The sequence below is a fragment of the Chamaea fasciata genome, unplaced genomic scaffold (genome assembly GCF_029207755.1).
Source record: "Chamaea fasciata isolate MVZ Bird 193981 ecotype frontalis unplaced genomic scaffold, bChaFas1.0.hap1 SCAF_21, whole genome shotgun sequence".
Taxonomy (NCBI): Eukaryota; Metazoa; Chordata; class Aves; order Passeriformes; family Sylviidae; genus Chamaea; species Chamaea fasciata.
This window is the reverse complement of record NW_027094106.1, coordinates 3,969,177-3,995,955: the sequence shown is the minus strand read 5'-3', so window position 1 is coordinate 3,995,955 and position 26,779 is coordinate 3,969,177. Positions and strand designations below refer to the sequence as shown.

The 26,779-nt window shown below is 50.3% G+C and overlaps 2 protein-coding genes across 7 annotated transcripts in view; both read right to left on the bottom strand.

The window, feature by feature from the left end:
* On the bottom strand, positions 1-11,889 carry P2RX1 (purinergic receptor P2X 1). Of its 2 annotated transcripts, none has more exons than XM_066202104.1 (13): positions 11,596-11,889; positions 8,110-8,257; positions 7,641-7,712; positions 7,128-7,197; positions 6,515-6,611; positions 6,194-6,274; positions 4,838-4,979; positions 3,586-3,716; positions 2,882-2,972; positions 2,146-2,211; positions 1,420-1,512; positions 858-905; positions 1-541 (listed from the first exon to the last, which is right to left on the bottom strand). In XM_066202104.1, the coding sequence occupies exons 1-12, from the start codon at positions 11,730-11,732 to the stop codon at positions 861-863; spliced, it is 1,173 nt and encodes a 390-aa protein (XP_066058201.1). In that variant the 5' UTR covers positions 11,733-11,889; the 3' UTR covers positions 1-541; positions 858-860. The 2 variants fall into 2 exon arrangements, with proteins under 2 accessions (XP_066058201.1, XP_066058200.1); XM_066202103.1 differs by having other exon boundaries at positions 1-538.
* A 5,236-nt stretch (positions 11,890-17,125) lies between these two features.
* Positions 17,126-26,779, bottom strand: part of ATP2A3 (ATPase sarcoplasmic/endoplasmic reticulum Ca2+ transporting 3) — a 54,524-nt gene continuing 44,870 nt past the window's right edge. For 2 of the 5 annotated variants that reach the window (XM_066201674.1, XM_066201677.1), the window contains exons 21-22: positions 26,314-26,357; positions 17,126-21,895 (exon numbers count right to left, since the gene is read on the bottom strand). In XM_066201674.1, coding sequence (XP_066057771.1) covers positions 21,872-21,895; positions 26,314-26,357 — 68 coding nt within the window. In that variant the 3' untranslated portion in view covers positions 17,126-21,871. Of the gene's footprint in view, positions 21,896-26,284; positions 26,358-26,779 lie in introns of all 5 variants that reach the window. The other 3 variants (XM_066201675.1, XM_066201676.1, XM_066201678.1) reach the window with 2 other exon arrangements.

Sequence of the window (26,779 nt, the reverse complement as noted above, 5' to 3'; positions counted from 1 at the left end):
TAGAAAAACTAAAGGTTTAATTTTTTTTTTTTAATAAAATACATCCTTACAAAATAACCATTTTTCTCCCAGGCAGAGGGCCTGGGCATGGTTCCTGCCAGCTCTCCTTCCCTCCTCTTCTCAATTTGGAGCTGTCCAACGGTGCTTCTGAGGCCAAAGAGGCAGTTGTGCTCTCCCCAGGGTCTTCAGGTGCAAGTGACCTGGCACGGCCCTGGCACACCAGGCAGGGTGCAGCGTGAGCCCTTCTGAAGGGCCTGCAAAGGCAGCAAACCCAGTGCCCTGCAGTAGGGCTGGCAGAGGGCCCCAAGATCCCTTAGTTTGACCCATCCACAGCATTGTGGCATGTCCCACTAGAGGCTGTGTGCTGGGCCAGCCAGCCCCTGCCCTGGCTGCAGGGCACCACCTTCCCATGAGCTGGGGCTGGATGCTGTTCTGCTGGTCTTGGTGCTGGCCTCTTGGGAAGGTGATGGGATGGCGACCAAGTTTTAGGAGAAGAGGAGGAGGAAGAGGGGTGCAGGTGTGTCAGTCAGTGTGGATTCTGCTGAGAGAAAGGTGCACAGTGATTTCCGGTGTCTTGCCCCCCAGTGCCCTTCTTCAAGAGATGCTGCCATCGAAGATGCGATGTCAGTCCCACATCCTGCATCTGCTGCTGTCCCATGCAATTGCCTATGCTGGGAAATGCTGACCCTACATCAGGCACTACAGCCCACAGCTCAGGTCTCCTCCATTCCTCCCTGGAGCCCTGCTGACTTCCCTGAAACCCTCCTCCCTTCCCACAGGCCTTGGGATAACCCCAAGACCTATAGCCCTCATTCCTGCCAGATGTATGCCAGCAGGCTTGGGGAAACACCACTCACCTCTCACTGTGTGTTGTCTGTCTCCTTTCCCTTCTTATGTGACTTTGACTGGGGGTTAAATGAGAGAAAACAAGGATTCTTTTACAGACCTGCTCCTTTCTAATGCCAGGGAAAATATGATGGGGCAGCAACTCCTAACCCCCAGTGTATATGCATATTTCCAGATGAATTTGAAGGGAAGTGTTTTTGTGTCCTTCTGAAGGCCATGAAACATTCCATGGTCATGGAGATATTCTCAAAGAGCAGAAAAAGACACATTTTCTAGTTTGCTGAAGCACAGATCTGCCCCTGCTTCCCTTAAAGCAATGCAAGCGTTACCAGATATTGGAATATCTGGGGTTAAAGAGAGAGAATAAAGTTATTAACGATGAGTCACACAGAACATCACAGTAATTTTGGAGAGAAGATTCATGGATCCCAGTCTCTAACAGTCCCAAGGGCTCAGGAAGGCGCCTGGTTGCCCCTCAGGGTGGATGTTTGTGTTACAGCGTCATTACTCATGCACACATCCACACACACCCCCGCAAGAGCCTCTGCAGGGCAGGCACTCGCTGTTACTTACAGGCTCTGGTTCTGCATATTTGAATTTCTTCTGCTTGTAATAGTCTCGTCCGTGGAGAAAATGCAGCAGGAGCAGGTCACAGAGGACAGAGGCCTTAAATCAAAGTGGAGTTAAGTTTGGAGTTGCCCTGCAAGCTCACCTGGACCACTGTGTACTTCCAGTTTTTCCCAGTTTGCTCCACAATTTAGGGGCAAACTTCTGCTTCATCCCACAACATGGCAGTTGTTGAAGTCTCCAATTGTCCATTTAGGACAGAAGTGAAGTGTGCTGTGTTCAATAGTAGGTGATTTAAGTCAACAGAAATGAAGTGTTTCTACTTTAGGTAAGTGCAGAGCACAACACCCTTTGAGCTGTGCCCAAGTCTTTAGTGACCATAACCAAATCGGATGCTGGGTTTCTGTTCTGTATAAAATACTGCGAATCACCTGCAGACCCTCCCTCAATGCCAGCTCTAACTTGAAACTATCAGGATACCAAGACCTGCCAAGGGAGCCAGCCTTCCCTTCATCAGTGGAGCAGGATTCACATCAGCCAGGGACCAGCAAGAATCTGTTTAGCATAGGAATCTAGCAGGAGAGCATCTTCTTTCCCCCTTTTTCCCATCCTCTGATTCCCTGAGCAGCAGCCAGTATTTCACTGCAGCTCAAGGACACTTCCCACAGATGTCACAGGCAAGAAGAATAATTTGAGAGTCTCCATATAGAGGCTGGAAATATCTGAACTTACCACTCCAAAAATACCAATTCCAGAGCCAATTGTGGTCATGGTTGGGATGATGTCAAATTTGCCTGCCTGGATAAAGTCAGAGAAAATAGGTGATAAGTTACAGTCAGCCCAGGGGGGGAAAAAAAGGGTGCTCTAGCTGTAGGTGGAGCTCGGCAAAAGTGCCTCACAGCAACCCAAACCACAACCACAGCACACAGAGAAACAGGAGCTGGGAAAGAGCTGGTCAAACAGAAAAATATTGTAGGTTGGTTTTAGGCTGAAATAAATTGAACTTACTTTTCTTCCTGTATTTTTAATATAAAAAAACCCAACCAAAACCAAGCAACCAAACAAAAGTATACACTTTGAATATTCTCAGTGGGAACACAATAAGGAAAGCCTTCTCTCCCAGGGGGAAGAAAAAGACAAAATAGGAAAATGCAAATGTTCAGTTTCTGGAAATATCAATAAAAGGTTTTGAGTTTCCACAGGTCCTCTCCCCACTCCCATCATCAAGTTTTTTAGACAAAACCACTGATCAAGCCACAGCTGAAAGGTATGACCTATAAAACATGTTTTCCTCCTCTCTTCCCTTCCCCAGTAATTCCCAAGAGTTCCTGTGAGAGGGCCAGCACCCAAGGAAAGCATTCACACTAGTTTTTCTGATCCCACAGGACCCTGGTGCTGTGTTACAGAGCTGGTACCTTCCCAAGGATATGGCACTGCTGTCCCAGGGATCCAGAGGATCCACCCTTACCTTGCCATTCACCAAAATGTCGAGCCGGATCCCGAACACCTTGTAGAGTGTCCTCTTTTCCATCCCATCTTCTTTGTAGTATTTGGCATATCTGTGCAATTGGATGGTGAGTGTTAATGGTCTGCCAGGGTGCCTAACAGCCCCTGCAACCCTACAGCATCAGGATCTTGGACAAAGATCTGGGAATGTGCTATCACAGACCTGCTCCTGACCTTTTCCTTAAACCCCCTGAAGGAGCTGGGCTGTTGGTACCTCTCCTCTCTGTGCCTCAGTTTTCCTGCCTGCAGGTTGGAGTTCCAGCTCCTGCTCATGCTGTTTGATCTGATGTCACCAAGTTCTGCATGCAACAGATCTTGGTGAAGCACTAGTGAAAGTGTCACACTGAGCAGAAGATAGAGAGTATGGGAACATGTGAGATGATCCTACACCATCTCCAGCCTTCCAAGGGGCTCTCCAAAAGCTCAGCCAAGCAGGAGATCCTGCAAGGTGGAGGAGATGGAAAGGAAATGGGGCAATTTTGAAGCCAAGGGGTGTATTATCACTTTTCTCATGCCATTTAAAAGAGCACTGGTACTGCTGTCTAGACCTGTAAAGGTAGTGAGTATTTTGAAGGATGGTCTCCGGCCTTCTACCATGCCTTGAGTGGGAACCTGAAAGCTGTCACCTCTGAATTACACTTGGAGAATTAACAGGCATTTCCTTACCTGAAGTTGAAGCCCGGTGAAACATTACTGTCATCATTGTAAAGGCCGTGGAACTGGTAAATGGGTTTGCAGTACCGCAGGGGCCAGTCGAGGTCACAGTTCCAGTCTATGGTGATGCCCACTACCCCACCCTGCAGACAAGAGGGGAGTCATGAGGTTGCCCCTCCTTGGACCTGGCCCACACAGAGAAATGCTTTCCCTTCTCATCTGTGTCCTGTCTCAGTGCCATGAGGTGTCCTGGCTCTCCAGATGCATGGACCCCACTGCTGCCTCAGCCTTCCTGAGCAGCCTTGACTTTGTGGCCTGTAAAAAACCTCTTGCAGAGGCTCTTCTTTCTGCCCTGAGTGCTGGATACACAAATAAATTCGTGCCTTCTTGTTCCTGATCAGAATCCTGTGCCCAAGGTACAGTCCTGAGAAACAGTGCTCACCACAGATCCCTTCGGGTCCTCATGGTACAGCCTTCCCTTTCCTGATTATGACCAAGAGATTGCTCAGGAAATGCAGGAGTCCCTCCTCCCTCCTGAGCTTACTCCAGGTTGTAAATAGCTGTGCCCCAGAGGCTTGTATTTTTGCACCTCTAATATACAGAATCTTAGAATGGTTTGGGTTGGAAGGGACCATAAAGACCATCTTGTTCCAAACCCTGCCACAGGCAGGGACACCTTCCACTAGGCCAGTTTTCTCCAGGTTCTGTCCAACCTGGCCAGGAATGGGGCAGCCATAGCTCCTCTAGGACATCTGATGCAATCCATGCAATATATGTTCATATATGCAAGCCTCTGATTTTATTCAGTCTCTGGCAAAGTTATCACAAGGTTTTGCAGCGCAGAGGTAGCAGATACTCCCACTCACCAGCCTGAAGAGTGTTAGGCAAAGCTGCACTTTGGAGCCTGGAGAAAGGCTGCGGTTAGCACTGTGCAATGACCAATATTTGACCATCCAGCTGGGATTTCCAAGCTCAGTCAGATGGGATTTGGCCACACAGATCTAGTTATTCACTGCTCAAATCAAAACAAGCTGAACCCTGGGATTTACTGCCGGGGGTCAAATCTTCTCAAGAGTTTTCAAGAAAAATGTAAATATTAGGCCATGTCCAAGGAGATTCTTAATCTTTATGAGATAATTCTGACACTTTTGTTTTTTCAAGAATTCTTGAGAAAACAGAAAATCATCTCAACAGCTGGGGATGACTGCACTGCCAGTGTCCCTCTCCCATCAACAGCAAGGAACATCATTTGAAATTGAAGTACCTTAACAGCCAGGAAGGTAAAATTCTGACCCGATTCCTTCACTATGTACCCCAGTTCAAACACGGGACATAAGGAATCAGTGCCTTTGTGATAGGTGCATTTCTTCAGGTACTGCTTGGTGACACTCTCAACCAAGTTGCGCCTGTGAATGAAAAGGGTGAGAAAGATTCTCAGTAACACAATCATTTGGGGGGAAAAGGACCTCTGTAAGCCCCTTGCCCAGCCCATGTCGGTCTCCCATTCACATGCCAGTTTGTCCATGGGCTCTGCTAGGCAATGCTCCGAGTACCAACAATTCTTACCTGGGACACCTCATGGATAGTGAGAGTATCCCCCACCTTTTACATTTAGCTGGAGTTTGCCATCTCCTACAGCAAGGGTTAAAAGGAAAGGGCAGCTTCTTGCCTTCCATCCCACTCTTCTCCTTTGCCTAAAAACATCCTGTCTGTGAAGCCTATGGTTTTGTAAGACTTGTGCCTTGCTCAACCTCATCCCATTGCTGATGCTCAGCAGTTAATTGTCAGCAGTGATCAAAGGCAAGGAGTTCCCCCACAGGCCAGCTGGGTTTGGCACAGCCCTTGCCACAGCAGCCAGCCCGGCCACCCTCACTGCCAGCACCTGCTCCCTCTCTGTGTCCTCTTCAGCCTGCCCTCCCTTAGGGCACCTCTCCTTGCAGCTGGTGGGGATCCCCTCTCCCAGCCACCTCTTGGGGTGTAGTGTGAGGTCAGCTCAGGACTTTGCCAAGCATGCTGGCTGCCAGGACATTTAACCTTGGCTGCAGCATGGGGACAAGGTCAGCTTAGAGAGAAGAATCTGCTGTCTTCAGCACAAATAACTTCTGTTAATCTGTTCCAAATCAGATATGTGGTCACTGCCATCACAAATCCTCTTATCAGTGTGCCTTCAGCCAGCGGCATTTCCCCCAGTGCTGCCAGGAAGGGGCCAACCCCACCCTTTGCTGAAACAGGTGGGATCTGTGATGTTAAGGGGGACTCTGGGGCACCAAGCTTATCCTGACCATGTGGTATTTTAATTTTGTCTTCAGAGAAGAAAAATGAAGAATCAGAGAAACTATATTTTCATGTGCAACTTGTGAGGGTAACTCAGGAGAAGTTAATTCCAGAAATCTTTCCTGTAACTACAACTACCAGCTGAGGTGGGACAGATTTGGGAGGGAAATGTCTCAGTTCCTATGAGCTAATATGGGGTTCAGTGCAGCAGTTAGAGTAGTCCTGGGATCACTGATGAGGTATGCAATCCTCTATACCAAGCATCCAGTTACACCCATCCAGGTTTCCTCTGAGGGACACAGCTGGAGGAACCAACCAGGAGCCGTTCCCCCAAACCTCTCCTTACCTGGACACCTTGAACTTAGGGAAGGTGATACTGTTTTTGATGAACAAGGTGAACTTCTCTGCTTCTGACAGCAGGGCAGGGCTGAAAAACACAAGTGTAGACACGTGTCCACCATTGGGCTCTCCAGGCTCTAGAGAAAGCCCCATTTGGTGGAAATTCATCCAACTTGAGACAAGCAGACCCAGAAAACTGTTGGTCTCATCCCTTCCTCTTCTGGTCTTTCCCAACGCAGGCTGTCCTGGCCACATCCCATAGAGCCCCAGCTTGGTCTGCCCCACACCAAGTGCAGCTGCGCTGGGAAAGAGGGCAACAGTTCCTTACCTGGGAACATGGTAATCAACTTCAACAGGGCACCAGCCAAAGATCTCACAGGTCTTCACAGTGCTGTTGAAATGTACACACTTGCCAGTCATGAGCCCTGTGGGGGAAACAGCTGCTCACACCCCTGGATCCTGTGAAATCTCAGCCTCACACTGGGATGGATAGGATCTGGCTGGGGCTTCAGCTCTGCCAAGGGCATTCAAGACACAAAATCTTCAGGGCTTTGGCACCTTTCTCAAACAGGAAATTTATTGTGGCCTCTCAGCTCAGGGCAGTGGTTTCTCTTACAGTGCCGTACAGGGGAGCAGCTGGGGATTTTTCTTGTTAAAACACATCTAAGAAAATGCTGAGCTGATAAGAGGACAAGAGTCTGGGGGAAATGACTGAGTCCTGATTAACCTTTTGTTGGCTGAGCTGTTTGCAGCTCAGATGTCTTTCAAAAGAGCAGAGCTGGACTAGCCCAGGTGGGAACTTCAACCAGCATGTCAGAGGCTTTTCCTAAACCCTGTCCAAAGCAGGTCCCCCAGCCAGGTGACACCCCAGCCAGGCAGCTTTTCTCGGCATTGTCTCACCAGAAACACCAGAGCTGATGCCCCGAGGCCGTGTGCCATACCTTGTCCCTGACGGCTGTATTTCCCTTTGCTGCAGTCGCTGTCCCGTGTGCACAGCCCGGCATCTGGCAGCTGTTTGGAGAAAGCAGCCACCTCTTAGCATCCCACCCTGAAGCTTCAATCCTTCTGTCCCTCCTGCCTCACCAGACAGCATTTTTCTTGACAGCTCTACTGCAGCCAGAGCCTTGTCCATACCCTGCTTCCCAACCAAGGCTGTCCGGATAAAACAGGAAAAAAGGGGTGATTTATTCACTCCAGGCAGATGCTTTCATTTAAGCCTCAAGTCTGCCCTGCTTGATCATCTCAAAGGGAAGAAAACTTACATGGAATGCTGCCTGGTTTTCAGCAGAATAAAAGTCTTCACATAGCACACAGGAGTCAGGAACAATAATATGGGGCCAGGCTCTGGCTTTTACTACACCTCCCAATGTCAGAAGAAGTCTTTCCACAGTGATACCACCACAATCCCCTGAATTACAGAAGCTGAGCCCACTGACGGAAGCCAGTGTGTTTACCTCTGGGCAGGTTCCTTGTTTCTGACCAGGAGTGACAATGAAGTTGGTCATCACCACGAACGAGTTGTCCCCCTGTGGAGACACAGCCAACGAGCTCACAGCCAGCACAGGGTCTCCTCGGGGAGGAGCCACTCCCTGGTTGGGGACCTGCAGTGCCACCAGCCCCAGGGACAGTGGAGGACCTCGCTGCCTGAGATCCTGCTCCAGAGGCACTGGAGGAACCTTGATCCTTTTGTGATCAGCCTCAAATGTGCCTCCTCAGTCACAGTGGGTCCCAAGTACCAAATGCTCCCCAGGGAGAACCTGGGAAGAGGTTTGTTGGCAGGAGCAACCACCTTTCCACCACAGGGACACCCTGGTTAGCCCCATGGAAAACCTATGCCGTGGATCCATCAGCACCCCAGCACATGGGGAAAAGCAGGCATTGGGACAAAAGCAAATCCCTAACCCACCCACCCTGACTCCTTACCTGGGGTGGGAAAACATAGTCCACCACGTCCCAGATGTGAGGACCCAGGACACTCTCGTTAGTCACGGTCAGCCCTTTCAACTTCACTGAGACCGAGCTGACAATGCTGTCCTGAGACTGATAGCCCTTCTCGTAGAGGAACACCCACCTGGACAGGGAAAGGTGGCAGGATGAGCATGGCCACCAGCACTCCTCCATTGGGGCCCAATTCTCAGCACAGACCTGTGGACTGGGGCTTTTTCTATCAACTGTCACCTGGGGAATCATTTGCCAAGTTTCTTCCCACCTGTCACTCTTGGACAAGGGACATGTTGCTGAACTTTCCGACCCTTTGCTTGAGGCATGTGGTAGCTGCAGAATGCGACTTCCATGCCAGGATGGTGTGTTTTGGGGACTGGAACACATTCTGTGGCTGGGGGTGTGTGAAGGCAGGTGGAACACAGGAGCCATTGGTCATTGGGGGTTAAAGCCTACAGCAGGTTTGCAGTTGCTGGTGTCAGTGACCTACTTGGACACGCCTGATCTCTTGATCCACTGCAGAGGAACTCTCCAAAACTCAATGCCTCCAACATAGAGCTGAGTCTGAACATGCCTCACATCCAGAGCCACTGTTCCCCACCCAGGAAAGGGAATGTGCAGCCAGGGTCCTGTGTGAAGAGGGCTGCAAGAGCAGGGTTAGCGACACTGCTGTGGCCGGAACAGGGCTCTCTGCCTGCCTTTCCCAGCCCATCACACAGTCATTAGGGCAGGCTCCTGACACTATTTAACCTACAGCATAAACAAGCTGCTGCTGGATTAAGTCTGACTCAGGGAGACTATAAACATGGGCAAGAAACCATTTCGGGTAGTGCTCCCAGTGGCGAGGAGCATTCTCGGCACTAAAAAAGGAGCGATCTGGATTTTGTCCCCACTGCCGCAGGCATCGATCCTGCTAGCTGTGACAGAGGCAGCAGGCTACCCATGGGACAGCCCATGACACCAGCCTGGTGTGTAAACCTTGCCTCTGACACCTGGCTGATGGGCAGAGGGGGCAATGGGGAACCCCAGGTGCTGTCTGGAGGTTTTTGGTTTGGTGCTGGACCTTGTGGGGACTTCTTGGAGAGGGAGCTTTGCCACATTGGCATCCCGGGACGGAGGGCAAGAGGACCTCAGGGATGGCATCTGCTCCAGTGTCTGGGGATGGAAGCAGAAATTCAGCACTGCTGCCACCCTAGCTGGGACACCCAGCTCCAGCATCCTCCTCCAAGGCAGAAGACCAGACTGGGTTACACTGGTTACAGTGGGCATCTTCCCCAATGCCCTCAGGGCTGCAGGAGGTTGTGAACTGGGCAGCACCCGGGGCAGAAGGTTCCCTAGATCAGCCTCCAGCACAGACTCTGCTGATGACCTTATCCCCCTCTGGCAGAGCTGACATAGGGCTGGGCAACCCCACCTCCCCTGTCACAAAGCCTAACTAACAAAAGCCATGACTAACAAAACCATTTTCCATGTAGCTGTAAATGCTACAGCAAGTCCTGCCCAGGTTATTAAAGTCCCCTGGTGTCACTCTCTGATGTGGCAGAGCCACCAAACCCTCTTTCTTGCCAGCCTCATCCTGTGGCTCAGCCTGCAGCTCCTTGCATGCAAGGTTTCAGGAAGTGAAACCCAGAAAGCACCCAGCATCGCCTGGGCAGCAGCGATACCACCTTATCACCTGTGATCAGTTATCACAGGAAAGAACTGCTCCCCAGGGGTGACAGAAGGTCTCACAGGGGGGTTTGCCCCATTTGTGTGCACTGATGGCACTACACATGTCCTTCTAGCAGTCATGCATTGGCACACATTTCCATGAGCATCCCATGCCTGCCATGAAAGGGGGACAAAAACCAGGAGAATGGTAAATAAATACACATTTGGCTGCCAAATTTGCTTTCAAAGGACAGAAAATGTCAGGCATTGTGGCTTGGTGAGAGCAGCAAACTAGGGGCAGTGTTGTGGGCAGGGAACTGGGAGTATTGCTGTGGGAAGGGAACTAGGGACAGTGCTGTCAGCAGAGAGGGGCTGCCAGGGGCTGGTGGGGCTGTGGGCAGCTGCAGTCATAGGCAGCAGCCCCTTGCTAGAGGAGCCCAATCCCAACAAACCAGGAAAAAATTGGGAATTACATCAATTTCTCATGCCAGATTCCTCCCCTCTGCCACTGGCTGTCACCCCTGGCTGGTTCTCTTCCTTCTCCCTCCTGGTTGCCTGTCTCAGTTTAGCCAAGTTCCTTAAGCCATGTTTCCTTAGTTGCTCTGCACAACCATCTGTGCCAGTTCCCGATCCACAGGAGCAGCTGCCCCCAGCCACATTTGGGACTGGAGCCCTGGGACTTCACAGACTCAGTCCTTAGGAAAAGCAAAGGTGCTCCCAGTAACACCAGTGCAAAACCCTTTGCAACAGAGCATCCTTGAGACCTCAGTTGCAGTTTTGCATGAGGATTACCCTTGGGAGCCAAAGTGCTGATGAGTAGGGTGAGACCAGCCTGTGGGTCTCACACTGATCCCCTAGGAAGGTTTTTACCCTTTCCAGGGAGTCTATGCTGAAAGGAGGGATGGGCACCTCTGCTCCCCAAAAAAACTTGCTTGCAGTGAGGCCTGGGAGCCACTGCCTTTCCTTTGCATGAGATACTCTACACCCCAAAAATTCTCAGGTTTTCCAGTTCATGGCCAGGCACCCCCTTTCCTTTCAAACATTCTGTTGTGGGGCCCTTCCCCATGAAAGGGTGCTGGTCTCCCTCTAGGGCTGAGCCCACAGTAGGCAAAGGCTTACCCTCCATCACATCCCATAGCATCATCCCACACCGAGAGGACAGGGACAGAGTAACTGTTGCGGGAGCAGCAGCAGCCCCGGGGCACCTGAGGACACACATCCTCACCCGGTTCCGATCCCGCCTGCTCCACTCACTGCCTTTTTTAAGCAGTTGCCCTTGCACCGCGTTGGCTTTTGGAGCTGTCTCCCAGAAGCAAATAAGACCAGGAATTTTGGAGCCAAGCTGCGTCTCGGCCGCAGCGTCAGAGCGGTGAACAGGGAGATTTATGGCCCTGTCTTGAGCCACTTGGGTCTCACAAATCATTGCACTGGCCCCACATGCCTCTTTTTTAATATAAATGAAAATAAAAATAACAACAGATTCTCAGGCTACCGTCCAGCAGCTGGAGCAGAATTTGGATTCTCTTCAGTGAGAAGACGGGGCCCCGGTGTGCGGAGCAGGGCTGGGCAGGGCTGAGCCTCCAGCCTGCACATACAGTAGCTTCTGGCGAGGATAGGGGGATTAAGAAGACACCTAAAAGAGCCATGGTGGGACACTGGGCTGCACGGGAGCAGCCACAACCACAGGGATGTGAAGCCATTGGCAATAACCCCCCTGCACTGGGATATAGGGGATAGAGAATCCCCTCTCTCTCCACTGCTTTTTAACCCAGCAGCAAAGCATTCATTTTAGGGACGGCAGGTGCTGGGGAGCCTTACCCGATGATGTACGCCAGGACGATGAGCTGGATCAGCCGGAAGGTCAGTCCCACCTTCTTGTTCCTCACCAGCACCATCCGAGGGGTGTCATACTCGAAGAGGAAGGAGGACACCCTGTCCATGCACTTCTGCCCCATGGCTGCGCCAGGGCTGTGCCACAGCCTCCCGGCTCTTCACTGCGCCCTGGGCTGGGCCGTGCCCGCCGCCGCTCTGGCAGCTCCTCTGTTTGCAGAGGAAAAAAAAGAAAATAAGAATGCTATCGGCGTGCCTCTGTGCACATCTGGGCTGTCGGGTTTCCTCCTCTGCGCAGGGATGAGGCTTCCTCTTCCTATAAGCTCTGGGCTGGGAACAGCGGGTGCCCTACATGGTCTGGGGGTGGGACAGGGTGTGGGAGGGTGCAGGGCCACCCCGCTGCCAAGCCCACATGCCACCAGGACGAAGGCATCTGCCCGTGAGTGATGCTCCCTCGCCCGGCAGGGGCCTTCCCTGGGGACAGAGAGGCTGCAGGCAGGGCTCAGGGTGAGCAGAGACCACGAGGCATCCCGGGGGCCAACAGTGGGATGGAAGAGACTGTGGGGGTCCCAGGAGAGATTTTGGGAATTAGGATTGGGGTATCATCTTTCCGGCCACTGCAGCCACCTCAGGCTGTGTGTCCTGAGCCCATGTCCTACTCTGTCTCCCAAAAACTGCCCCAGAAGAGGAGTCAGGAAAGAGAAGGGGGAGCACCCGAAAGCCCAGCTCAGCCATTTGGAGCTGACCCACGGAGCAGAAGGGCGCCCAGCTTGGCCCCCTCCCGTGAAGCCAGACAGCTGGGGCTTGGCTCGTTCCCAGCACTTGCACTGGGCTGGGCTGGGTGCATTTGGAAGCATTTCCAGCATTTCCTGAATGGCCCGGCCATGAGCAGGGCCCGGCGAGCCGGGGTCACGGCAAGCGATGCTCAGCAGGGCGGTGCAGACACCACTTTAAACAAATATCACTGGGAAAGGGACTGGATTTGAAAGTGCCAGACTGAAATTTGGGGGGCCAACAGCCACAATGGGAAGCTTTCAAGGGGGTTGGCTCATTGCTGGGGAAAGCCCAGAGGCTGTGGATGGGGGACCCTGTGCCCTCGGTGCTTTCCCACTGGGCAGCTGCAGGGCACAGGCCTGCAGGGGTGAGCTCTGTGCTGGGGAGCACTGAGGCTGAGGAGGAATGTGTTTCTGGGGGAAAGAGAGAATGTTTTCCCTGGAAATCCCAGCACCTAGCTGCTTCAGCACTCCAGGCAGGGATAGGCTCCTTGAGCCCCAGATCATCTACTGTCACTCTTGGCCTCAAAGGAGACACTGGCTCTCTGCAGCCACCGAGCCTGGGATAAAGGTTCTCTCTGCAGGAGGAAATAGTTTTGGAAGCATGAAAAATCCTAACCTGCTGGGATAAATCTTTCCTTTCAGGAATATTTCTTTAGCATCACCACCTCTCAAATTCACTTGCCAATTGCTCACTGTCATATTAACCTTTTGACTCAATATACTACAGACCTGACAACTGTGAAATAAGTGGAACAAATCAATTATCTTTGCTGGGCAATAAGGAAAACTGGGGAAAAAGCAACTGAAACATTTATCTGAATCTTTTGGGCGTACCATGAAGCCTGGGAATCAAAATCAGATGATCCCACGTTGCGAGTGACGTGATGCGATCTCAATGCCCCAGCCCTCAGCAACATGGAAAGCTGTCAGACAAGGAGCCAAAAGCAAATACAAAATGCTGATGTTAATCACACAGATTGAAGGCTGATACTGCTATTGAGTGGAGCAGACAAACCTTATAAGCTTAGATATCTGTCAGGAGAGAAGCAAATAACTTACTGTATGAAACGAGGCCTTTTAGGGAAGGCTGCTCACCCTTGCCAAGGCCATGGGGATAATGAAAATAGGACAGCTAAATTTAACAGCAAAATGACTTGTAAAAGAGTCACTTATAACCTCTTCTCTGGTACTTGGAGTCAATAAAATGGTTATAGCATGGATTTAGCTAAAATACTTTCCATTGGGAGATAATATGCATCTGCCATTTTATAATCTCTTGGAGCCATGTTGGAGCTGGTGAGTGGGACCAGACCCCATCTGGAGTGATGTGGAGAGCAGAAGACCCCAGCCTGGAACACCAGCAGAACCAGAATCTTTTCCTGGGCTCATACCAGCACCCAGCATGGGCACCTACTTGGCCACAGCATCCAAATGTTTGAGAAAACCACAGCCTAAACACTTGTGGGCTCACACCTCTCTCACACCCACGCCATCCCTGGGACTGCCACTCCTTAAATTACTTTATCACAGGGAATTTACTAAGTTTGCACAGGCATTGCTCACCTGTGTGGCCCTGCAGTGGTGCCATGGTGGTGCCATGGTGGTGCCAGGTGGCTGCCAACACACCTCCTTGCCTCTGCCAGGTGGTTATCGAGGAACAGGGCCCTGCTTGGGCTGTTCAGCTGTTGATTGACCTGCCCAGGGCAATCACTGGCCAGAGATGAGCCATGCTGAGATCATGGGGCTGTGATGCTTCCAGCTGTGGTGCAGGCACTGGGCTGTCCTGAGGCCAGGCTGGGATGTCTGTTTGCTGTGATAATAAATACATTACATAACACCCAAATGAAAAATAAAAATAGAATTAAGAGGGAGAGATTTTTATCAGCCTGCTGTGTAAGGTGTGGCCTGGGGGGTGTCCCATGACTCTCTGCACCAATCCCTACACACAGCTGGGACCTTGGGGATGGTTTTATCTCAGGTTCCCACAGACACCAACTGGTATGGTGCTGTCAATACACTCACAGCCATCTCCTCTGAATAACTTTTGCGTCTCTTGGCTGCTTCCAAGCAGAGCAGGCAGGAGGCACTGGAGGTGCTCTGCCTTGGATTGATGAGGTATGGGTGCTGCTGCAGGAGCAGTGGCATCTTGAGTTCATCTGCAGCAGGTCCTGGGCACTGAGGATGGGTTTGCCCAGGGCACAGAAAGCACTGAACTGGAGTTGACCTGAGCAGCATGAAAACAAAGGACCAAGTGGGACAACACAGGGACACAGAGAGTAGAACTGGAAGTGTTGAGGCCAGGTTGCATGAGACCTTGAGCAACATGGTCTAAGTGGAAGGTGTCCCTGACCATGGTAGGGGCTTTTAATGAGATGCTCTTTAAGGCCCCTTCCAACCCAAACCATTCTGTGATTCTATGACTCTGAAACCAGGTAGAGATAAGGAAAATGAGCCCATCTAGCTCCACTGCCCACGGGAGGGGAAAATGGAAGCAGAAGCAGCAAATGAGGCTCTAAAGCCCCTGTGTTTGTGTCTGAGATTGCAAAGACCTAAGGCCGGGTTTCCCAAACACTCTCCTGGGTCAGCTGGCATTGACTGGTCCCCAGCGCCAGGCTTTGGCCTCATCCAGCATCTCCAGCTCCAGCTGGGCCAGAAGCCAAGGGCATTGAGGGCTGGTGGCCCTCCAAGGGTATCCCTGGCAGTGTTGTGCAGGGCTAGCACAGGAGTCCATCCATGGCTGCAAAAGAAGCTCCTTCCCCCTTGCCCATTAAACACAAGTCTGTGCTTGGGGCTGAGAGAAAAATGAAAAATCTGGTATTTTTAAGGGAGGCATTTGTAAATGCAAGTGCATCCTTGCTTTGAGCTGGGACAGGAACTGCTGGAGTACAAAGGGGGTTGTGAAAACCTCTGAATGGGGCTAGAGCCCACCCACACCCAAGGAAGCACCACTGTGGAAGGCAGAAAAGCTACCAGGTATTTCCAGGCTCACAGACATTGATAGGGGGCAAAGAAAATATAAAAATAATAGATGAAGCTCATTACACAACCCAGACTCATGCTTGGCAGTGTCTAGCACGGAGCTCGGAATTTCAGCACAAAAATGTGTGGCACGCTGCAGATCCATGGATGGGGAGGAGTAAGATGGAGGCAAGAAGTGAAATATGATGGTGGGTATAGTGGGGACCTGCTGTGATCAAGGTTGCCCAGAAGAGCCCCTGAGACCTGCTGGCTTTTCCCAGTAATTGTGGCTACCACAGCCCCCTTGTCTCCTCACCAGTAGCAGGAGGTGCTCACACTGCACCACTGGCAATGGAAAAGGGGAGGGTGGAAAAAAATTGGCAGATGAGAGCAAGCAAGGTCCTACAAAACAGCATGTTCAGTTTTCTTTCCAATTTTAACTTGTCCTTGACCTCTCATCGCTCCTTCCCAGCAGGGCTGGCTCAGCTCTGTACTTGTCCCGTGCTGCAACGCCCCGGGACAAGATGTTTTTGGTGGTACTCACCCCTCAGAAGTGGCATTTCCATCCCCATTTGCTGTGACAACACATCTCCCTGGAAATCGCCCTCCTCCTCCTTCAGCAATAGTTTAGCTGATGCCAAAGCAGACATGGACCCGAGGTGCTGGGGGTACCAAAAGGTGTCAGTGGCCCTGTGGCCAGTGTGGCCTCCAGAAATGTGGATGCACATCCAATGTGGGGCTGTGCCATGGGATACAGGGACCCTTGGGATTTTTTTGGTAGGGTAACACCTGTTTTCTGAATCATGCCTTCAAAAGACAAGCACAGTCCCAGGTGATGGTACCCAGGGATCCAGGGGCTGACACAACATCAGGTGGGGAATTTGGGGTGTTTTTGCCTTCACTGCTGTGACAGCATTTCTGGTATGGGGGACTGGCTTGAGGGTCACCTCCAGCCATGAAGTGGTGCTCCTCTTCCTCTGACATTAGTCTGCACCAGCAAAGTGGAGGCCAGGCAAAGCCCTTTCCCAAAACCAGCATGTGCCAGGGTATCCCATGTCCCTCCTTGTAACCCACTGTGGGTTACAAAGCTTTTGGCTTACCTTGTGTACCGTCTTCGTCCTGCTCACAGCATTGGGAGGGAATATATGGGGCCACATCCCAGCAAAAAAGCACCAAGGGTAGATATTGCCATGAACACAGATTTGCTCCAAAACAAGACCTGCAGCTGGATCAGTATTTTCTGCTTCAAACATCACCATGGGCAGAGCTCTGGGCGATGCAGAGATGAAAACACATGGCCCCAAGCCCTATGCCATCCCCCCAGAGGAAGCCAAGTTATTTAATTATTATTTATTTCACAGTTATTTCTTGTGGAGGTTATTGCAGGGCTTATTTAAACCTTCTACCCCCCCAGCTGGGGGAGATAAGGTGATGACTATTCTGGATACAGTCAAAATTAGCACTGTTATTTGTATTCTTGTGCTGCACGAGTGAATTTAAAAATTCCCAACAGTCGTACTATGCCACTCCGCTCATTTTGCCTTTGTCATCCCATGCCAGGCACAAGCTCAGCTCCATTTCTAGTTTGGCTCCTCTGAAAACCCACAAGAAATCCTAATCTGGTGAGCACAACTCCTTTTACGGCTGAAGAATGCCCTCAGGCACTCCCGTATGGCTCCATGGGCTCCCAAATGTCCCCCAAATCAGCCACAAATGGGACAAGAAAAGAAAAAAAAAGGTAAAACAACAACAAAATAGACAAAAAACACCCCAATCCAGAGTCATCCAGTAAAATTGCTTTTATTTCTGTAATTTTCTAAGTATAAAACAAATCAGCCCAATATTGTGTGAACAGAGTGGATTGTATGGATGTGACCACAAGGAGCCTTCCCACGTCTTCCCGGCACACCTGGCTATTTACAGTCAGACAAAGGACACGGTTTAGGAAGCAGTAATTTAGTGGAAAAATATCTCTCATGTAATAAAATAGGAAACCTCATTTCTTTCAGTTCTACCCCTCAGATAACACCCTCCCACCCCCCAAGATATAACAATTTACCTTTTGCTATGAAGCACAATCTCAGAGATTTCTACATTTGGCTGTTCAGGCATCTCATATAAAAAAATCAGCATATTCCCAGACTGAAGCCACTGAGGGCACCCACTGGCAGTTCAGTGGTCACCCTCCTCTTGGTCCCAAGTGCCCACCACTCCAGGCACACACAGATTTTGGCTCATTTAATGCCCCATTCACACCAAAAGCTGAACGGCACCACAAGAACAGGTCCAGGGAGCACAATTTACCCTGTGTCACCTCTTCACTGCTGCCCTGCAAATCCTAACCCCAACTGTGCCACACAAGATCTGCATGAGGTACAGTCCTCTCCTTGGTCGGTAGCAAAAACCTGAGTCCCAGGCTGTCTCCTCTGACAGAAAATGCCACTGGAGAAGTGGGAGGAAAAAGAGCCCAGATGGGACTGAATCTCTGGCATCATTTATACAAGGTGATGGCCATGCCAGGTACGGTCCAAACATTACAGTAAGTCTCACAAGTTGGTAGTGGTGTGTTTGAGTTTCAGAAGTGATGTAATGCCAAGGTCACTGAACCTCATGAACATCTCCCAGCCGGGGCCCCTGTACAGCTCAAATCATTACTTGATGAGTTTTGGTGGATCAGGACCCTGACTGGGAAGCAGTATTATCAACCTGATGTCCAAAAGAAGGACCAAAAATTAATGCTGAGTTTTCCTATTCTGCTCCTCCTTCTGCCATTCACACCATGAGCAGAAACTCCGACTCAGTCCCAGATTTGATGCTCTTACAGGAACAGTCCCCCAGCCCCTCCATAGAGCCTGTCCCTCCCAGTGCCCTCTCCAGTGCCTGGTGGTGCCATCCAGCCTTGGCTGGGCAGAGCATCACCAGAAACACACACACACGGAATGTTCACAGTGCCAAAACCCAAACACACAAACACAAACCTCATCCAGACCTGGGCCACACAACAAGTAAAATGCAGGATGCAGCACTTTGCTCTTTTTCCTTTTCCAATGTGCCTCCCCATGGGATCACACACCACAGGGGGAAAAACTCATCCAGCAAGTGGTCACAATGACACAATAGCCCAAAACAGTACAAAAGACTTTCCACAGCTGATCCCCTGGTGCTCACCCCAGGAACACAGGACCTTCCCCTCCTCCCTTGGCTATACCCCAGCACTGTGCTTGGCCCCTGAGGAAGGAGTATAAAGTGCTCATGGATAATCCCATGCTGCCATCCAGCATGTCCTACGCCCTGCATCTTGTGGAGGATCTGTCACAGCAGCCCACCAATGCTAAAGGTCTTGCTGGAAAGACCTGAGTTTTATTTATAGACTTAGAATATGCCAGGCAGCACCATCAAAATAAAACTAAAAAGGAAATAATTCCTAACCTCTGTTGCCAAGAAAAGCAAGGATCCCAGAGGTTTGCCCCTAAGCTGCTTTTTTAAAAAAGCTTTAGGGCAAAGCAGCCACCCAGCGTCCATCTCCATTGTATTGCACAGTCAGATGCCTTGGTGAGACACAAGAGCCTATCCCAAAGTGATGGTCTTGGCTCTGGGATCTCCAAGTTTACCTAAGAACATGTTCCAGCCTGTAAAAGCTCCCAGCATGCTGCTGCTGGCACACATGCAATAAATAACTACTCTGTGATTTATCCTGACCTTTCACTGAAGAATAAAGGAAAAAAAAATACTTACATCTATGGATATTTTTCTACTTCATTAACATGTTCGAAACATAAGCTCCTGTAATCAAAAGTATGGAGTGAACCCTGTACTCCAACTAATTAAAGGGTGGGGGGAGAGACAAGAGACGTGATCAACCATTCAGAAGGGGAAATGGGAACGTGTCAAAATGGTCCCTCCTAGCAAGGGGGGCACCTGCTCCAGGCAGCTCTAGTGCAGATTACCTGGGCTATTTTCTAGACATATCTGAAGGCTCACAATGGAAATAAAATGCAGTTTGCTGCTGCGAAGAACAAGCTGGGACACAGCTCTGGTTTCTTGCCCACGATGGCTCAGGGTTTGGTAACTCACAATTGTGACCCAAAGATTGCTTGAACAGACTGACACTGCCTGGGCTTTTACACAAGAAACTTCTCCACACCACACATATTTGGGTTAAATTAGTAATTCTCCACTAGACATTAAATCCAGGGAAAACAGCATAACCCAGGTGGTGAATGGACCAAACAGGTTCCTGGAGACACAAGGGACCAAGGCCACCACGTCCCATGGAGATGCCATTGGGCAGCTGAAAGCCCTGCTGGACCCTCCAAACAGGGCTGGGATGCTCTGAACCCAGTCTAGCCTCTGAATCCAGCCCAGCTTCTCCCAAACTAGTTGTTACCCTCAGAGAAACAGAAGCTGCTTCCTCTGATGACTCTGAGCTGGAACTGGACTAAATTCCCACTGGTTGTTTTTCTGCACAGAGCAATGGAGATGGACTCAATCATCTTGGATGTCTTTTCCAACTTAAAAAGTTCTTTAGTTCTGTGACCTGTACTAAAATAAGGTGAAATCTACCCTTTTAAGGAAGGGCAAATCACATGTCTACAGCATTAGTCTTACTGAAGCCTTATTTTGAAGGCTGATACAGTACCTGGGTCATGTCCTGGTCCTCTACACCAGGGTGGGTCTCATCCATGGTGAAAATCTTTGAAGAGGAATTGGTTATCCCGTGGGATCAACTGATCAAATCATTTAGACAGAACACATTTGAAAAATAAAACTTCTTCAAGACAAAGTATAATAAGATTTAAAAAAATCAGCAACAATCTTCTAACCACAGAGTATCTATAAAGATCTTTTTAAAGAGCTCCATATTAAAATTCCTTGAATACATTATATATTAAATACAGTAACAACATTTCATGCAAGGTTTTCTGTACAATAAATCAGCTCAGTAGTATAACAATTCTGTACATTCCCATTGGTCTGGGGGCTCTGCTCATCTTCAATGCTGGTGATGGAGAAAAGAAAGGAGGAATGATATTTGGCACCTACTGTACGGAAGGAGAGATGCTCTTGCCCAGATGATACAGAAAAACACCGTAAGCTTGTAAGAGGCAAAAAAGTAGAAGAGAAAACCCAACAGCAAAGGAGCAAATGCTATCCCAGACCCTGGCTCTAGTGCTGTTGATGGAATGTAAGAGAAAGGAAAGATACAGGCTCTGGCTAACTAAACATCATCAGGGTGGATCCTAGGGGACCGTGAGGAAAACAGAAGGGGGGATTTGGAGAGCTGGAGAAGAAACCAACCACTATCAGCTTCTCAGCTGATGCAGCTCAATGGAGAAAGATAAATTTAATGGATCTCAAAATCCACTCCTGATCTACAAACCCTCACTGAAGACTGTCTCACTCCTGCTGCGGAAAAATCCCCAGAGGGCAAGATAAAGTTGGTGCCTTACAAAAAGGGATGCCACAACAAACAGCACTCACGGAGAAAGACCACGTTATGTACAAGCATACATTCATTCCCATCTTGATCCCTGTGCAAATCAGTGATGTTCTCCAAAGCACAGCACATGAAGCCATGGATGTGCTCCTAAACATTTAAGCTCTACTCCTGCTAGGGAAATAGTTAAAAACTCACTGAGGAAAGAGAGTGTGACCAGGAAGGAGTGGTGGACATGAGGAATGCAAGGTGGGCATCCCCTTGCTTTTCTTTACATGGCTGCCCCTGCAAGGAGGACTGCCTTATATAGTGCAGATGGGATCTAGCAAGATGCCTGATGGAGAACAGACAAGACTTCATCGTGCTTTGGTGCTGGATGAGCCTGAGGAGGTGCTGGGCTTTCCATAATGCAGGGATCAAACAGGACAGCGTGATAAATAGGGAGAAGTTCGCCTTCCACCACATGCACCTGACCTCGCCTTATGAACACACATCCATGAGATTCACACCAATGTTGGACACACTCTGAAGCTATGCCCAGCTGCTGCAGCCACTGGAGCAGAGCACAGCAGCAGCAACACTATGGACATCATAAAGGCTCAACAATCCCAACACACAGCCCCCTCTCCTCTCTCCCTGCCCTCCCTCACTGCCAAGCCCTTCCCAGTCCCAGAAGCTGCCTTGTGCATCCTATCCCACTGGGGCATGTGGCGTCAAATCCTGAATTCCGGCCCTAATCTCTCATGAAGGCCACCTTGCTCATGCTCACTCAGTCAGCGTGAAAATCGGAAAGAGGGTCTCAAATTTGGCAAGAACAAATCCCGAGGAACCACGTTACAATGATTCAGATCCACACAGCTCCATCCCCAAACTCTACGCCAGCTGTCCAGTAATTGCACTCATATGTACAGGAAAAAGAAAGCTACAGAACAAAACAAAATCAGTATTTTTTTTTTCTTTTCGACGATTCACCCGCATTTGTCTGATAGTCGGACACATGCATGTCCTGCTGGCTTTAGCGATGGTCACGCATGCAAGACTTCAGTCCGAGTTACAAGGTAGGGATCCTCTGGTTTGGAGTGTCGTTCTTGTGTCACTCATTTCTTGTCCTCTTCTCCTGAAATGAAGGACAAAAATGAGAAGGAAAAGTATTGGTGAGGGTTCAAAAGCAAACCAGCTCCATGTTTGTGTTACCAAGAGTGGTTCTCCTGGGTTGGTTCCAGAAGGAACCTGGATCCTGTCTGTATGGAGTCAGTATTTTCTGAGCTTGAGAAGAGCTAGCTCTTCTCAAGGGAAACTTTTTAACAGTTTTTCTTTTTCCCAAAACAACCTTGTGTAAACAATATTCCTTTCCCATAACAAGTGTTGTTTGCTACTTTTGTTACTTAGCCAATGGGAGAGGTCTCAGTCCTATGGACCAATAATGTGTCCTCTTAGTGCAGTGTGTTATAAAAGAGCTGAAAGAATTGTAAATAAAACCTTCTGATTTCTACTGCCTTCTGACTGGAGCCAAGCATCTTTCTTTCGTGTCCTATTGCGACATGTCAGCACTGAGCTGCAGCTGTGGCAGTTCAGGCTGCATGAGGAGGGGGAAGATGCTGGTCCCTGGGCGAGGAAGATCTCTGCAAGAGTTAGGAAAAGGGATGAGGTGGATCCATGTGGGAAGGTGAGTAGGCAGGATCCCTCCTCACTGCTCCTAAGGAGGCATTATGCAGGGAAAAGCAGTGGCTCAGAGAGGAGGAAGCTCACTGCATCCTCTCACGCACCCCAGAGCCCCAGCCCCACTGCAGCCAGAGACACGGATACTGCTCCATGGGCTGACACCACTTATACACACACCACCCATGTACCTGCACCCATAATACCTCCCAAACAATGAGCAAGGACCAACCTACTCATCACAGCCACTGTCCCAGGACTGCCCTCCCACTTTCTTCCTCCCTCCCTCCAGATGGATGGGGTTGGACTTGGAAAGTGACAGGAAACACATGGCCTGTAGGAAAGTGATGGTGTCCAGCTTGAACTCCATGTGAGCAGCCTCAAAATCTCTGCCAGAACTTGACTTACAGCAACTAGATCCCCAATTTTCAAGCAGTTGACAGGAGTGTCCCTGATCCCTGAGGCAGCAGCTGCCCTCCAGCCTGGGGTAGCTTGGTCTGCCCAGAACAGATTTTTTTTCCTTAAAAAAACCCATCCAGAAGCAGCACTTGCTAAGGAGAGCGTGAAAAATCCCTTATCGTGAATCTTTTGACTGCATTTCTCTATCTTTCATCACTGCACACATCAAGAAATACATCTCACTGGGGACTGCTGTTCCTGTGCTCTTGATAAATAAGGGTCCTGCCCGGGGTTACGCGAGCCTGCTGCCAACCCTGGTGCCGACAAGCTTTCAGGGGAATTAATAAATAACAGGCAAGAGAGAGGGGAAAGGCTTTTTTGCAACTTCTGCCAAATTTTTTTTCCAGTGCTGACTGTAGAGCCCAGCTCTTGTGTCCTGGGATAAAATGGTTTGCTGTGATGGCAGCATCCCTCTGGATGTCACTGTGGGCTTTGGTGTAAAGCAGGGATGCTGGCAACTGCACTCTATTAAATATCATTGCAATAATCAAAATTAATCTCCTCCCCATTGCAGCAGCATCTCCTCCCTCTCCTCCAGCAGCTGAACAGTCCCCACTGGCTTACACACCAGTGGTAATTTGCCAACCATGGCACTTCCCCTGAACACATCACCCCATGGTTGTGCAAACAGAGAGGAGGATGCCGTGGCATGTGGCAGGCAGAGACAGGAAGGGGACATGGCTGCAGTGTTTAACCACAGTGGATGCTCTCCAAAAAGTTGCTCTTAGGTCTCTAAAGTAACACAGTCCTGGCATGGAGCAAGTCAGGTGTTTCCATGATCCCTGCAACCAGCCAAGGCTCCAGCTCCCACACCTACAGGTCCCTGCATGCCAGTGTCCATCTGTCCTTCCCTCACACTGGTGACAGGAGCAGGGGGCATGCAGGACCCGTTTGCAGGGATGATGGGATGGTCACAGTCCCTCTGGATGCTCCCTCACACCAAGGGTGTCACAGCCCTTCAGCACTTGCAAACCAGCAACTGGACAATGCGAGCGCAGCTCCCCCAAGGTCTGCTCCCCCCTTAGGACAGCTGAGGCTTTTGGGGAGGTTTTTCCTTACTGCTTCTGACTTTCCTCAACAGGTAAAAAGTGCTGCTGGAGGGATGCAGGCTCCCACTGTCAGCTCAGATCACTTCCTTCACCAAGGGAAACGCTGCAGCCCTTGTAGCTGTGAAAACTGCACATCTCCCCTGTCACACCAGGGCACCCTGAGCTTCAGCTGAGACTCTGGACCCCAGGAGGAAACCAAAAGGGAAATTGTTCCCCCACCCCTTTGCAATACCAGGGCAGCAACATTGGCAGCTTCCCTCTGCTCTTCCATTTCTAAAGCATGACACACTGACACATATGAAAAAAACAGCAGAGAGGGAGAAATAAAAACAAAAAGCAAGGCAGCAGAGCTGTAAAATCCCGTGCTGGAGATTCCAGCACTGGAAGGTGCAGCACCGCTCTCCTGCAGGGCATCCCACAGCTCAAGGGAATACTTGGCCCATGGGGACACATTCCTCTGCCAGCACCCAGCCAAGGTAGCTCCAGGCACAGATTACCCTACAAGGGCAGGCCACGGCCGCAGGCGCTCGCTCCCAGCTCTGCCGTGCCAGGGAGAGGGATGCCTGCCTCCTCTGCAGGGAGCACGGGCAGCTGCAGCAGCTCCTGTGCTCCTGAGGGAGTTTTGGGGGGGTTCCCTCATCCCCAGGTGCAGGTACATGGGGGAAAATGAGGGTGAACAGCTTCTTTTTGCTATATGCTGGAGGGTTTTTTGTGATGGGACACGGAGATTTTGGTCCTGATTTTGGGCTGCCTCAGATGCAGAGCTCCATCTGGCCCTGGCAGGGAGTGTGATGCACTTGTCACTGCACTGCCACGTTTGCCAGCCACTCTCCTCTGGGAGGATGCTGAAGCCAGCTTTGCAGGGAAGTGGCCAAAGCTCCCTTGGTGGTGGAGATGTTCACCCAAGGGAACAATCTCACCTGCACATCAGCTGCAGTGGCAGGAGACTGCAGGGCACTGTGCTGCCCATGGGAGAGGGAGCAGGGACCTGGTGGGGACAGGAACAGGGTGGGGTGGCCACCATCTTGCACCTCCTGCAAAATGACCCCAGGGGCTGCAGCCCTCACTGAGCACAAGGACAAACAGCAGCCTGAATGCTAATCTGCCACAAAAGACACCAAGCCAAATCCTGTGCATCCAAACTCCTGATTTTCAGTGGCCCTGCTGCTGTCAGGGCAGGCATGTAGTTGTGTTGCAGAAAACACCTGCTTTGGGATTTTGTCCCTGCTTTTACACAGGTGAGAAATGGTGATGCTCAGCACCCAGACAGGGCCTGCTGCTGAATGTGTTGAGAACAACCCCAGCAGCAACTCCAACACCTGTGAGGGGTTTGCTTTGAGATAGTGAACATGAGGAGGTCCAGGGACAGTGCAGGAGGGGAGCAGGGTGGCCTCGGCAGTGGGCTGATGCTGCACAGAGGAACATGAGCACTAGGGTTATCTCAGTGTCCCCCCTAGATTTGGTACTTCTTGAGAACCACTCAGAAAAGAGACAGAGACTTCTGCAAGGCCTTGGCACAGATGCCTGGAAACCTTCCTCCTGCATGCCACAGGACTCAGAGAGAACAAACACTTGAATGCATAGAGCATGGGAAATATTAGATACTACAGCAAGAGGTCCCTGAGGGTGGTGAGCCCTTGTGAGGCTGCCAGTGTGTGACAGACCCCTGAGAACATCTCCCTGCTCCTGACCAGAACGTCTGCAGCTCCCAAAACCGAGACAGCAGAAACCTCAGAGGGGCCAGAGAGGAATGAAGGCAGCCAGATATGCAAAGCCTGTGAGATGAAAGGCTGGACATGAGCAGAGTGATGGAGAGAGGAATGTAAAGCACTGAGACCACAGTGAGAACTGAAGAGTCTCAGCTTTCTGCCACTTCAAGGGCAAGGAAAATCCAGCATAATGGAAACACAACTTACATAAATCTCATCAAAGGAGAAACTTTTCCATGCCAAACCTGAATCAGCAGAACTCGCAGCTATACATTTGCATCCCTCAGCTGAACACCCTTGGCCACCCCTTGGAAGGTCCCATGCTGGAGACCATCCCCAAGCACTGTCCTGCAGAGATCAAGTGCTGGCCTGGCCCCTGGCCAAAACTGCCATCAAGCAGCTACTTCACAGGCTTGTTAGGCCTTATTTTGAAACAAAACACAGAGGCCACTGTGGGAAAGGAGACCCTGTCTGGGGAGAGTCCCTTGGCTCTATTATTGCATCTCTGTTCTATATCTAAGTCATGTCCACCCAGACACATTCCAAGCAGGTCCCCACCACACTCAGGCAAGACTCTGCAGGAAGCACAGGGATACAGCATTCAGGGATGAGACACGTAAGGAAGCCAACCCTTGCTCTGGAGTCTTGCAGGTATTCACCTGGTTTTCCCCGCTCATCTTGGGTCTTACTGTCCTGAGAATGCCTGGTAAAAAAATCACAAGACCACATATAAAAGTGGCTTTTGGAGGTTCTTTCCTTTGCTTTTCAAAGGCCAGAGGAATCACGAAGATGAAGAGTTTCAAGTCTGATGATTTAAGCGTGGTGATTTTGCCACACAGCCATGACAGAAGAGCTGCATGGGAAACCTTGGATTCATGAGACAGAGCAACCCGTGAGCATCAGCAGCATCGTGACTGTGGGGATGAGGGAAGCTCAGAGGACCTGAAACATTGTAAGCATGCCATGGGAGGAGAAAACTGAGCTGCTGAGCTGCTGTGATGGCACTTGAGAGGATCATGTGCCTACCGGAAACCTTGCTGTGCTTGGAGCTGTGCAGGCAGAGCCAAAGAAATCCAACAGTGCTGAGACTTTATAGAGAAATACAAAGTGTGGGAGAAAGACCGA